A 13,060-nucleotide genomic window follows, 5' to 3' on the forward strand; every position below is an offset into this window, starting at 1 on the left:
GTTAAAACCCTCGCCGTTTGGGCTTGGAAGCCGCGTTTCGCGCAAGCTCGGGAGATGATCTTTGTTTGCCGCTTCCTGCCAGCGGGGACACCCGCCCTCACACGTGGCCGTGAGAGATGAACGCTTAGGCCTTGCCTGGCAAGCCGTACATTTAGTACCAAATTGTTTGTTCAATGATCCGTTGATTGAGGGTTCGCAGGGAGAAGCATTCCCAGTCGTTGAGAGCGAATGGAGGGAGACGGTGCACTGCTCTCATGCAACATCGAATGTTTGGCTCTTTCGGCATGTTCCTTAATCAGAGTTCGATACATCAGTCAAGGGGTTTATGGAGGCAAAAGACAGTTACTAACTATTTATACAGTTTATGGAGCTTCTCTGCTATGCATTGGCATTTTCCTTCGGCTCCTACGGTCTCCTGGGCAATAGCGAGGGCGAACGGAAGCTCCACTGTGCCGAGTTAGCGATAGCCGAGCTCAAGATGCCGAAGTGCGGCTCAACGGAACCTCAAGACGCCAAGCAGACCCGCTGGAGACCGAAACCCGACCGCCTTTCAAGGGTCCTGAGTGTTGTAAGGGGACGCTGACAGCGGCCCGTCTCGGGCGCCAATTGGACAGATGTGACCTGGCGTGACTGATGACATCACCCCTCCTTGGCATCAGTAATGCTCTCGACAACATCGCAAATGCCAAATGCTAACGATGGACTAGGAAGATCTAGATAAAGGTAGAGATGCTCATACATCTCCTCTATTCCATATCATTAAGTGCGTGATCCCCCAAAGGCGGCTCTTCTTGTCGTTGGGATCCAATTGATGTGGCTCCAAAGCGGATGCTGGTGGGATGATGTGCGGGGCTACACCCTCATGGCAAGGCCTATGGAGATCTTGGACTAGGTAAGCCCTGCAATCATGATGTCGGCCCATTCAGAATTTAAAGCGGCCCAGTTCGCAGCCTGGAGACTTCCGAAGCTGGCAGGCTCGGTGCTCCCATCTTCGCAAAAGCTTTTTTGTGCCCTTTTCCCTTCAATCCCCGCTCGGCCGTTCCCTTACATGACAGGTTGACCAAGACATCGAATTCTGCCGCTCTGCTGGGTTCCTCTCCGCTCCGCGTTCTTTTCGCTTCTTTGACCCAGCCAAAATGGCGTCGCCCATTGCTTCGGCGGCGCTGAAGGCTCGTGTCAAGCGGCCTTCGATGCTCAGCAAGCTCTGCCATCCCGAAGACCTCTTACCGCACTTTCCCAACGGCGCCTACATCGGCTGGTCCGGCTTCACTGGCGTCGGCTATCCCAAGTGAGTCTCAACGAGGAGAGGACTGAGAACTTGAGGTCAATTCTGACTTCTTGCGGACAGGAAGATGCCTACCTTCCTCGCAGACCACGTTGAGAAAAACAACTTGCAGGGCAAGCTGCGCTACAGCCTCTTCGTGGGCGCTTCATCTGGCGCTGAGACCGAGAACCGTTGGGCGGGACTGGATATGATCGAGAGGCGGGCACCCCACCAAGTGGGCAAGAACATCGCCAAGGGAATCAACGAGGGCCGCATCAAGTTCTTCGATAAGCATCTGTCTATGTTCCCGGTGGATCTGGTATACGTAAGGCACCTTGATCCCTGCATCATCCTCAGCCTCTCAGGAAATGTTGACCCGGTGGGTTAGGGGTTTTATACCAAGGATAGACCGAAGAACAAGATCGACGTCGCAGTGGTGGAAGCGACAGAGATCAAGGAGGACGGCAGCATCGTTCCTGGCGCCTCGGTCGGCGCGACCCCCGAGCTCCTCCAGCTCGCCGACAAGATCGTCATCGAGGTCAATACGGCACTACCTAGCTTTGACGGCTTGCACGACATTACCATGACCGACCTACCCCCGCGCCGGAAACCCTACCTCATCATGGGCGTCGAGGACCGCATCGGCACCAACTCGATCCCCATTGACCCGGAGAAGGTCGTCGGTATCCTGGAGTCCGACTACCAGGACCAGACGCAGCCCAACACGCCCCCAGACGAGGCATCTTCCAAGATTGCTGGTCACCTCATCGAGTTCTTCGAGCACGAGGTCAAACACGGCCGCCTGCCGGCGAACCTTCTACCCCTGCAGTCCGGTATTGGCAACATTGCCAACGCTGTCATTGGCGGCTTGGACAACTCCAACTTCCGCAACCTCAAGGTCTGGACCGAAGTCATCCAGGACACTTTCCTAGACCTGTTTGACTCTGGCCGGCTCGACTTTGCCACGGCCACATCAGTCCGCTTCTCGCCCACGGGGTTTGAGCGCTTCTACAACAACTGGGAATCGTACCACAACAAGCTGCTGCTGCGGTCGCAGCAGGTGTCCAACTCGCCCGAGATCATCCGCAGGTTGGGCGTCATCGGCATGAACACGCCCGTCGAGGTGGACATTTACGCGCACGCCAACTCGACGTGCGTCATGGGCAGCCGCATGCTCAACGGGCTGGGCGGGTCGGCCGACTTTTTGCGGAGCGCAAAGTACAGCATCATGCACACGCCGTCGACGCGGCCGTCCAAAACGGACCCGCACGGCGTGAGCTGCATCGTGCCCATGTGCACGCACGTCGACCAGACGGAGCACGACCTGGACGTTGTGGTGACGGAGAACGGGCTGGCCGACGTGCGCGGCCTGAGCCCCCGCGAGCGCGCCCGCGTCATCATCGACAAGTGCGCCCACGACGTCTACAAGCCCATCCTCAAGGCCTACTTTGAGCGCGCCGAGAGCGAGTGCCTCCGCAAGGGCATGGGCCACGAGCCGCACCTGCTGTGGAACGCCTTCGACATGCACAAGGCGCTGAGCGAGGAGGGCAGTATGCGGAAGGTAAAGTCGTGGTAATTGGCACGGGTTTTGGTGATATACACATAAAGTTTATAAAGCGTGTCATGGTGTTCTGGAGCGATCTAGGTTAAGGTAAATGGTCGTTGGTCCAACATAAAAGTAGAGAAGCTGTATAGTATAATGTTGTTTTGTCAAGTTTATCGCAGGCAGTATGTTGGTTTCGGTAGCTTTTCATCATCTGTAAACAATCATCTTCCCGTTACTCAGCTTTCAATCCGCTGAAATCTGTATACAATGCGTTCCTACCTTTGCAATTCAACGTCTGTACTCTGTAAGGCTCGGTTTACAAACATCCCTCCTTTGCATGCGTCGTATAACGTAAGCTATTGTAGTGCCTTGCTGGTACTAGCTCCAGGGTGATATCTACCACAGGATATTCATCTGGTATGGACCCTACAAACAATATCCTCGTCCGTAGTCCTGGTCTCCTGGACCATAAACTTGTGGGTGTCCATTTTCTTGAGACAGAATAGAGGTAATGGCCGAGGGCAGATAGGGGTGAAACCCCTCCATAAGAGGCAAGAGTTGATATTGCCATGGTTGGTTTGGCACAGTATGGCGTTGAAGCAAATGCCGCTCGCTATGCATCTATACCTGTGGTAACCCCCATCCACAACTCCCAACACCATATCCTACTCCATCGCCAACGAAAGGACAACAATGTTCATCCGCTTCCTGCCATCCCTGCCCATCGAACCGCGTCAGTCATACCCCTCACGAGCTTCTTCTGCCGTACGGCTCAAATGGAAACACGGCCGCAACAAGGCCCATTGCCACCAACAGCCCGCCACAGATATAAATCGGCGCGCTGGTCGACGTATCCGCCACAGTCGCAATCACGGCCGAAAGGATGCCCATAACCCTGTTGCACGCCACAGCCACCCCGTTCCCCGTCGCCCTGTGCGCACTGGGCAGCACCTCGGGAGTGTAGGCGTACAGCGTGCCGTAGTAGACATTCAAGCTGAATCCGATGGCGCACGAGAATCCGACGTTCTGCTCGGCGGTGCGCACCGCTGTGTAGGCAAAGAAGAAGCCCGCCGTCATCAGTGCGCCTATGAGCATCGTGTACCGCCGCCCCAGCAGCGGCTGGTTGCACATCCATCCCGCCAGCACGGGACCGAAGATGGAGCTGATGTTGGTCAGGGCGTAGTTCCGCCACGAGTCGAATGTTGACACATCCAGCGATGCACCCCGCGAGGCGAGGTAGGTCGGCAGGAAGACGTAGAAGAGCGGGTACGCCAGCCCAACCATGGCCCAGGAAACCCAGATCATGGCGGTTGAGATGGAGATTTTCCGCGTGGCGAAAAGCCCCCGGAGATGCACTAACGTTTCGGCGAGTGAGAAGCGGTTCTTGCTGTGCGCGCTCGTCACGACACCGCAGGCGTCTAGTTTCTCGACCGTCAGGTGGCAGGGCCGGTTGTACTTTTCTGCAAGAAACTGGAAAGTGGCCACAACCTCTTCGTCCCGGCCCATGCCGAGGAGGTACTTTGGTGTCTCCCTGAGCCGGATGATTGTGAGACGGAGAATTGACATGACGAAGACGAGGGCGCCGCTAGTGAACATCACGTATCGCCACCCCATGTTGTTGTCCCTGGTGCAAGTCTCGACTGATGCGCAATTCCACTGCTCAGGGACTGTAGTAAGAAATGGTCAGCATCAGATAGACTGTACTAGAACTTTCGAGTCATGAGACCGCACCCAAGAAACCCCAGGCGATGAAGCCCGTGACAGCCTGCCCGAGTCCCCACCAAGCGGCCAGGAGTGTCACAGCCCATTGCTTGTCGCTGGGAAGATACTCCAAGAAAACTGTGGTATCCAAGATGAGATTGCCGCCACCGCCAAAACCTATTAACGCGACGAAGAGGCCGAGGGACGCCCAATTGACCATCCCCCCTGCAATGATGGCCGAGATGGAGCATATCATCAGAGATATGTTGAAAGCGTGGCGACGGCCAATGATGTCGGCCCCTAGCCCCCAGAACAAGGCGCCTGCGAGCATGCCAACATAAACGGCTATCGTCAATGCGCTCGGGTAGCCAACTTCACCAAACTCGCGGAAGGCAGGACCTGCAATCACGGACTGGAGGAGTAAGATGAGCGAGTCGACCGCGTACCTGGAGTGGTTAGCTGAGGGAACCAACTCAAGCCTGGCTGTATGAGCAGAAAGAGTGCTTACCCAAAGCCATTCAAGAAGAACAGCTTGGTATGATATGGGGTCCAGCCAAGGTCGTCAATGGCCTAGATGTAGCATGATTAGCTGAAGCACAAGTGGCACACATCAATTACTCACATTATTGAGCAGATGCATCTTTCTATCAAGCGCGGGGTCGAGATCCTGTAGGGCCAAGATGTCCTCCCAGCGAACAGAGCTACCGACAGTGGTAGAGTCCTCGGACGCCTTTCCGCCGGCTTCATTTTCCTGCTCGCGTGGGCCAGGCTGGTCGTCTTTGCTGTTCGACATGATTGGTGATGAGATTAACCTTGGGGCTCAATGTATCCTGATGAGAGTGAAACCAGCCGTGAAGCGAAGCTCGGTCATGCAACCTCAGGAGCTCGCGACGCTGGGGGTCGAGATGGGACGCGAGCACTGAGGAAGCAATGAGTAAGGACAATGGAGAATGAAGCACCTTCATAAAAACCATCCAAGAGTAGCAGCCTGGAATTTTGCAGAGAACTCACGCGAGAAATAACACGCGCCAAGATACCTTGGATTGAGGGAGGTGGGGTAAGTCGACCCCTTCAACCAAGAACCGCATGGTCGGTACAGTGCTGTAAGCCTGGTGCATCCCAGGTGTGGGGTCCAGGAACCAGTCAGTTGAGAGATGTTGTGCAGAAACGTTGTAGGAATCCTGGATCTTCGCGGGCTTGCACTGCGGTTTCCCAACGACACGGGCGGCGTGGTCAATCTCAGAGCTGTGAGTGGTTCAGGGCACGGAAAGAACGGCTGGGGTCTCGTGCACAATTAGCCAGCTGCCAATTCGGGATGGTTATCGCTCATGAGTGGCTGGAAGCTGGCTGTCAGGTGCTCCACCGCTGAAAGCCAAGGGTCAACCACTTTTGGATGGGTGTCAAGCCAATGCCAAATCAAAAACTATCATGTTCACTGAGAACTACATCTCAGAACATAGTTTACTGAATGATATATACGTCATTGAAAAGTATGTACAGTTGAAGCGTCTCACACCTTGTCGGTCAAGCTTTACGTCGCCCCCAGGCCGGGCCCTTACACGCACTGAGAGTACCAATCATTCAGGTACTTGCAGGTGTAAGGGGCAGCACAAGTCTTGCAGCCGGAGTAGCTGATGCCACCACACTGCGACCACTGAGACGCCGCGCAACCGCTGGGTGTGGTTGTGGTGGGAGCAACAGAACTTGTGGTCGTCACCTGGGCCTGAGTAGTCGATGTAGTGAGCGTCGTCAAAGACGAAGTCCGAGACGTGCTAGTGCTGCTGCTGCTGCTGCTGCCACCCCCAGGAGCTGACCCTGTTGCATTTGATAAGCGATCCACCTGTCATAGGCATTATACATCACGCCAACTACTTACCAGGTCCGGCAACGGAAGTTGTCAGGTCGCCGCTCTCGATATAGACGCCGGACCAGTAGTAGTCCTCGGTGCTGTCCGGGTAGCCGTCGCGAGGCAGCTCGAGAACACCGACGTGCCAGTCGGCGCCGTTGCTGCTTGTGCTGGCGCTGACGGGGGCTACCACGCGAGTCAAGGGGTCGCTGCCGGTCGAGTGCCAGAAGCCGACAGTTCCAGCGCTAAAATCGATCTCGTAGGCTACATTGTGCCACACGCCGGCAACCCACTCGGTGCTCCACTTGGTCTGGCCGCCGACACACCAGCGCAACAGCGTGTCCGAGACGCCCGGCGAACCCGAGAGCCAGCCGGACTTGAGTTCGGTGAAGTGGCTCTCGAAGAAGGCGATCTGGTGCTCCCGCGTCGTGGCGGGTGGGTTGACGTCCTTGCGCATCAGCGAGAAGTGGTAGTACACTTTGCCCTTGTTAATGGCGGCGCTGGTCTGGGGGATCAGCTCTGTGCGCCGCATGTTCTGGCCGTTCCAGTAGGCAGTGTTGTCGAGCGTGATCTTGGCGCCCTGCCTCGAGCCCGTATCGGCCGGGTTCTTGAAGTCGGGCGACAGGTTGACGTAGGCCGTCACGGCGGAGGGTCCGTGGATGTAGTATTGGTAAGGGCCAACTTGGTTGCCCCACGACCATTTGTTTAAATCAGTCGACGACGTGAGGTCGTTGAAGCGACCATCCCAAAGAATGGTGCCGGCTGAGACGGACAGCACCTGGGCTGTGAAGGTCGCGAGTACTTGGGATCTCATATTGGCAAATGACTGGTGGGCGACCTAAGGTGGTTGGGCGGGACTCGTAGCTGGCGATGCGGAACCTAAGGTCGCAAAGACGGCCATGGCTGACTTATAGTTGAGGCCCCCCATCTCCGTCTCCATCATTTCCACCCATAATAAACTCGACTCGCCGGGTTTCCTGGATTGCACCGTGCTAGCGAAGGCGAAGCGGGGCAGGTCCCGCGAGACGGGAGAAATCCTTGCTTTTCAGAGGTTCTCGCAGTCGGATATCGCGACAGCGGCCCGCTTCGGACAGATCGTGAAGAGAGAATGGCGAGCTGTGTTGCAATCTCGGAAGCAGAGTTGGAAGTTGTCCCTTTTTGGTCGTAGTGGGCAGTTTCAGACGCGCCGATTCAGTGGGGCACACGCGGCTCGTCTTCCGAGAACCCCACAAGTAGAATCGGCTTGACGGGCAGCTCGTTCACAGCAGGCGGTCTCCTGTAGGTCTGGAGGCGTGCAAACTCAATGCACGTCATGGCTAAGTAGGTAGCTCAATTCACCAGCGTTGACTGAGTGCGCAACTCTACTTGATTTATTGGATTTCGCTCAACTCTCATTCCATCAGGTCACGGTTGGACAGGCCCACAGGGTACTCCGTAGCGATTGCCATACTGGATGGTGGGTCCACCCAGAGCCCATCCCTTCCGGTTTCGTAGTCCTTCAATCTTCTCACGTCACACGATTTTCAAACCTCATTTTCAAACTGTCTCGACTCACCACCATAAGCGGCGCTCACAATCTCGACACTACCGAATGAACCCATGCTTTCAATCTGATGCTACTCATTGAATAATAAATTATAGGCTTGCGCTCAGCCAGTGCTCTGCCGCTCTGCGTACTCATGCGACATTCGCCGATAGACGGAGAACACTTCGTCTCTGGACTCTCTGACAGTCTGACTCGGGATGAGTCTAATAAGCTGTTCACCGGGGAAAGCAGGCTTATAAAGTTTTGAACCCACCAAAGTTAATCTCAAAAGCCAACAACAACAGAACGTACGTTGCTGAAAACGCCGGTCACACCAAGCCGGCAATCAGGTATAAAAGGCTATGTCGTGGACGATATGTGAATTAGAGACAAGAGAAGCTAGGGCTCCTTGGATCAAAACTGACACTCCCCTTCTACGGGATTACCTAGAACACATATATCCTCGCGAGGACGACGCTCACCACCATCCCAACAACGCCGAGTATCAGATTTGCAAACGCCCTGTCGACCCAACGCTTGTTGCAGAGGGCTTCCCGGTCCTTCCACCCCCCGGCGGCAGCATTTGCGTGCGGGAACTCGACCTCGGGCACCGGCTTGCCCAGGAACTTGCAGAGCGGTTCCCAGCCGTCTTCGATGTACCATTCCAGCAGGCGCTCCTTGGGCACCAGACCGCGGATCATGTTGCAGTGCTCTGTGTGTCGTGTCAGCACTCAGCACACTTCCCCGACTCTCGGAGCAGATGCCGAAACCAAGAAAATCTGTCTAATCAACTCACCCTCAGCAACCCATCTCGCGTTATTCCTGATTGCCGCACCCATATCTCCATCAGGCGCACGGAACAGCAGCGGCCACAGGAACCGCTCATACACGTGCCAGGCCCAGAAGCATTCCCTGTCGAGCCAGCTCGCGATCCAGAACCCCCAGCTCTCGTTGGCATGCACCAGCGTTTTGACCAGGCTCCGCTGCCACGCGTCCACGTCTCTTCTCATATTCAGCACCACTTTGGCGTTTGGGTACGCCGCGATCATGTCGGCCGCGAAACAGCTCGCCGCGGCGTCCGTCACGGCCGCGCAGTGCCCGATGAGCGCGTCAAACTCGGCGGCTGAGATCTTTCTGGTCCCATCACCACCACTACCACCCCCCTTATTACTACCCAACGGGCCGTACCATTTCTTCCTCGCCAACCGGACCCATCCCGGGGAATGGCACTCGTCGTCGTAGACGATGTCCCAGCCGTGGTATGTGTGTTTGTACCCCAGCGTCAGCAGCGCCTGCTGCAGCGACTCGGTGCCCGTGCGCGGCAGCCCCACGCAAATGACCTGCATTGGGTTGTCCGGAGCACGCCTGCGTGGTGGTGGGGGCGCTGGCAGGGCGTACAGCCGCTCGATGGCGTGCCAGAGCGGGTGCGACAGGCTCAGACGCAGTGACGGCAGCGGGTTGAGGGACGAGAGTGTGCGTATCAAGCTCGCCGCTGCTGTTCGGCTTTGGGCATCTCGATGTCTAAGCTTGTGCTTCTGCGGGTAGTCTGTTGTCGGGGACTTGGACGGATCTGAAGACGGAGGAGCGGTAAAAGCCATGGCTGGCTAGCTCCTAGCTCCCGGTCTGGCTAAGTATGGTCTCAATGCGGGTCTCAGGCTGCATACATGCAGGAGTCCTGCTGGGAATGGCATCAGGAAATCCGGGGATGAGGTGATGCGGCTGAGGCAAGCTCCTTTATACTACGCTGCCTCCTGAGTCCCGACGACGGTGCCGTTTCAGGTAAGTCCTTTGTGCCGTGCCTCATTGCCGTCGAGAGGTGAATCTATACCATGGTAGTTGTGGCTCGGTCTACTAGCATTCACTACTGGAAAAGTCAAGGTAAGCCTGTTTCCCATATATCATCAACATATTTGCCCCTGGTGTCGATCAACCTGGGTGGGGTTCTGCGGCGGCGAAATCCAAGTTCCGGGTTTCCATTCTAGGACTTTCATCTATCTGGATGTGAACAGATGCTCATTAGAGCCGCGCGTCTTTACAAGCTCTTGGCAAATAAGGTGGACCGGTGCTGGAGTGGCAGTCGCGGGACGTGGGAAAAACGGCTTTGTGCTTGCCGGCTAAAGGGACGTCATGCCTCCATCTCCATTGTCGCGGGATTCGGCACGCTCGGCGAGCCGCACGTTCTCGAAATGCCCTAGGAGTGCTTGAAGGAGTTATAGTGCCTGGAAGATGCGAAGTTGCTAACGGCACTCCAGTCGGTACTAGTAGACTGTACTAGTCACTACAAAAAGCTCTTGTCTCAGGTACGAGGAGAGGGGCTGGCTGTGTCCAGGTGAGTAGCTACCTTTCTAATGTTCTACGAGAAGCTTAAATCTTTCTAAACTTGCCATACAACTCTTGTGATTGTCTCAGACCAACGAGATAACCCGCTAGAGACCGATAATCCGACACAGCATCGAGGCATAACCGTGCGGTACATATAGACACGGAATTTGCCTCATATATGACAAGTTTTACCCAGTGACTGGTACCCTACATTATAACAGCAACCACCATTCTCTTTCAAGTTGACTTCCAGGTGACGTCGGAGATGGGAGCAACCCAAGAGTAGCCCGTGTCGGTGGTCGCGCATTGCGACTTGCCGTCAATAGTCTCGCACGCCAAGGTCGTGTTGATGGTGGTGGTTGATAGGCCGCTGAATTGCACCCTGAAGCAGCCATCCATGTAAGTAAGAGAGGAGCATGCCACAACAAGCACGGGAACAACATGACTTACGGGTGATTCGGGTCCACATCCTGACAGGCCCAGTCGGCCTTGAGCACGAGCTCCTTGGAGGCCGGCGTGTACTTGAAGCTGCACTGATACGGCCACAACGGCAGCCCGTTGCCTCCGTCGGCGCCAATGTCGCACTCATACCATCCAGACTCCAGGGCCGCGCCCTGGTAGATGGGGATCGGGTACTGGAACCCGCGTTCCGTTTGCAGGATGATCTCGAAACTGACGGCCGGCGAGCTGCTGTCGGCGTCGTCGACCCTGAAGGAGCTGAAAAGCCACCGTGGGTTGAAGATGGACGACAGAGTGCAGCCGTCGCGCGCGGGGATGGGCTCTTCGATTGAGTAAGGGGGCAACGTCACCACCGTGCCCAGCTTTCCCTCGAGCGTGATGTCGCTCCCTGTCACGCAGACCGTCTCGGTTCCGCCTGCTTCCAGCTCGGCAGTTGTGCACTTGAAAGGCAGCGCGATGCTGCCGCTCGCCGTGATGTTCAAGCTGCAGGCGGAAATCATCAGTTACCCAACAAGATCATCAAGATGCTACGAAGCCACACTCACGGCTTTGCCGGATCCGTGTCGTCACAGAACCACGTCTGCTGCATGCTAAATGTCGACGTGTCCGGGTCGTAGGATCCCTGAGTCGAGACGGCGTACCTGCCGATCCTGGACGACTGGAACTCGTTTCCGGCACATACGAGATGGGACGGGTCTGCGCTGTAGTCGTACGAAGTCCCCGGCATGCAGCTCGCCTCATAGCCGTTGGCCGGGTTCGTGAGGATGAGGTTGAAGTTTACGAAGGGCGCCGAGATGCCGTTCCCGGTTCGATTGGTGTATGAAATGTGCGACAGAATCCACGACGGCTTCTCAGACCTCGCCGTGCACCCCGGCGTGTCGTGGCCCGTCGGGCCTTCCGGATAGGCCGGTGTGATGGCGACAGGGGAGGTCAGAGAGCCTTTGACGAGGATGGGAGACGTGTAATTCTGCAGGGCGGTGCTGTTGCCGACTGCTGTGAAAGTCATACTGCGCATAAAATCTGTAAGGAAACATGCTCGACGAGGTGGAAGTCATATTCAGGGGTAACACTTACGGCTTGCCTCGGTCGTTGCATGTCCAAGTTTGGTTTACCAGGTAAGTCGCTGAGTCGCCAGAGAGTTGAACGGATGCCTCAAGCGTGCCGTTTGTTGTCGGTCCCCCCTTAGCGGAGCATGCGTTCCATCCCTCGTTTGTCTGGCAAGTCATGCTCGCCGTGTAATTGATCGCCCGGTTCCAAACCTGGAATGACACATCTCCTGTCATCGAGTAAGTGACATCACGGATGAACCAACTGGGAATCGAGAACGACTTGGAGGTGCATCCAGCGCTCGGGTCTGGCGTTGGAGCTTGTGCTGAAACCAGCACGGCAGCCGAAGCGGCGAACAAGACGAGACGAGCTGCCATTGCGTTCAACAGCTCACAGGGAGATCTCCAAATCACATGCACCTGAGAACTAAGGATGGGGAGAACACCAGCGCGTGGCCAGACGAGTTTCTAGAAGCCAAAGAAGCTCTCCAAATTCTATATCATAGTTCGCGCTGAGGGGTACTGGTGAGGAGAAGGGCTTGCCCCTGACTTGGCCCATGGTCGAATTGTCCTATTAGAAGTCGCGTGCCAGGCTCATGTAAATACCCAGATTAAGGTGCAATGAGGGTGATATTGGTTGGAAGGTCATAGGCAATATGAGATGCCCACGGCTCAATTGCCGATAACACCATGTGGCAAGAGTCGATGAACCTCAGGGGTTCCCGGCAGCAACGGCACGGCAGATTGGATTCGATCTTTTTCCGCCCGGGTATTGACAGGTTGGCAGATTCAACGAGTAGGTTGCTACAAGCCAGCACGTAATTGACTTGGGGTTGTACTACATATGCTTCCCAACTAATGAGATAGAGATGATATATGTACTTGAGATGACCGTGATGATCGATCTCTGAATATCCGGGTAAACCACCGCTTGAACGCAGATTTGAGTGGCCAAGGTCGGCTCACATGCATATGCCACGCGTTCGTCGGGCCGTCCTTCAGGCGGATGAGGCTGAACGGCGTGAAGGTGGGTAATATTTGCTACTATATGTGTTGTGTTTGTGTAGCTCACTGACTGGGGTCTGGTATAGAAGAAATTCAGAAGTTGCTTTGTTCCTGCGTCAGCGTTGAGGACGGGATCTACTGCAGGATATCAGTACCGCTTCAGTCTGCATCAGTTGCTCCGTCAAAGCTCAACTATATTACCTAGATTATGGATCAGTTGTCAACTTGTCCAAACTCTAGGTAAGACAGGTCTGGTACTAGTAGACACCTCCGTCGGGCACCCGTCCCTAAGGTACCTATCTAAGGGAACATCACGAACGTGACAACATATTTCCTCACGATTCCA

At 55.6% G+C, this 13,060-nt stretch overlaps 5 protein-coding genes across 5 annotated transcripts; 1 reads left to right on the forward strand and 4 right to left on the reverse strand.

Annotated features, from left to right (window-relative positions):
* Positions 1 to 1,136: 1,136 nt before the first annotated feature.
* N656DRAFT_703221 (uncharacterized protein) lies at positions 1,137 to 2,840 on the forward strand (the record flags this gene model as incomplete). The annotated part of the gene is made up of 3 exons (XM_064811089.1): positions 1,137 to 1,288; positions 1,349 to 1,589; positions 1,653 to 2,840. 3 exons carry the CDS (start codon positions 1,137 to 1,139, stop codon positions 2,838 to 2,840), a joined length of 1,581 nt encoding a protein of 526 aa, XP_064673104.1.
* A 278-nt stretch (positions 2,841 to 3,118) lies between these two features.
* N656DRAFT_775424 (MFS general substrate transporter) lies at positions 3,119 to 5,705 on the reverse strand. The gene is made up of 4 exons (XM_064814441.1): positions 5,134 to 5,705; positions 5,020 to 5,081; positions 4,542 to 4,957; positions 3,119 to 4,477 (listed from the first exon to the last, which is right to left on the reverse strand). The coding sequence occupies exons 1-4, from the start codon at positions 5,302 to 5,304 to the stop codon at positions 3,558 to 3,560; spliced, it is 1,569 nt and encodes a 522-aa protein (XP_064673105.1). The 5' UTR covers positions 5,305 to 5,705; the 3' UTR covers positions 3,119 to 3,557.
* Positions 5,706 to 6,066: 361 nt separating this feature from the next.
* N656DRAFT_765875 (carbohydrate-binding module family 1 protein) lies at positions 6,067 to 7,171 on the reverse strand (the record flags this gene model as incomplete). The annotated part of the gene is made up of 2 exons (XM_064813440.1): positions 6,067 to 6,326; positions 6,388 to 7,171. 2 exons carry the CDS (start codon positions 7,169 to 7,171, stop codon positions 6,067 to 6,069), a joined length of 1,044 nt encoding a protein of 347 aa, XP_064673106.1.
* Positions 7,172 to 8,132: 961 nt separating this feature from the next.
* Positions 8,133 to 9,136, reverse strand: N656DRAFT_775426 (uncharacterized protein). The gene is made up of 2 exons (XM_064814442.1): positions 8,679 to 9,136; positions 8,133 to 8,594 (listed from the first exon to the last, which is right to left on the reverse strand). Exons 1-2 carry the CDS (start codon positions 8,929 to 8,931, stop codon positions 8,329 to 8,331), a joined length of 519 nt encoding a protein of 172 aa, XP_064673107.1. The 5' UTR covers positions 8,932 to 9,136; the 3' UTR covers positions 8,133 to 8,328.
* A 1,305-nt stretch (positions 9,137 to 10,441) lies between these two features.
* Positions 10,442 to 12,087, reverse strand: N656DRAFT_702580 (uncharacterized protein; the record flags this gene model as incomplete). The annotated part of the gene is made up of 4 exons (XM_064811032.1): positions 10,442 to 10,586; positions 10,655 to 11,146; positions 11,209 to 11,670; positions 11,738 to 12,087. 4 exons carry the CDS (start codon positions 12,085 to 12,087, stop codon positions 10,442 to 10,444), a joined length of 1,449 nt encoding a protein of 482 aa, XP_064673108.1.
* Positions 12,088 to 13,060: the final 973 nt, after the last annotated feature.

The sequence above is a fragment of the Canariomyces notabilis genome (genome assembly GCF_033297395.1).
Source record: "Canariomyces notabilis strain CBS 508.74 unplaced genomic scaffold N656scaffold_3, whole genome shotgun sequence".
In the NCBI taxonomy this organism is placed as follows: Eukaryota; Fungi; Ascomycota; class Sordariomycetes; order Sordariales; family Chaetomiaceae; genus Canariomyces; species Canariomyces notabilis.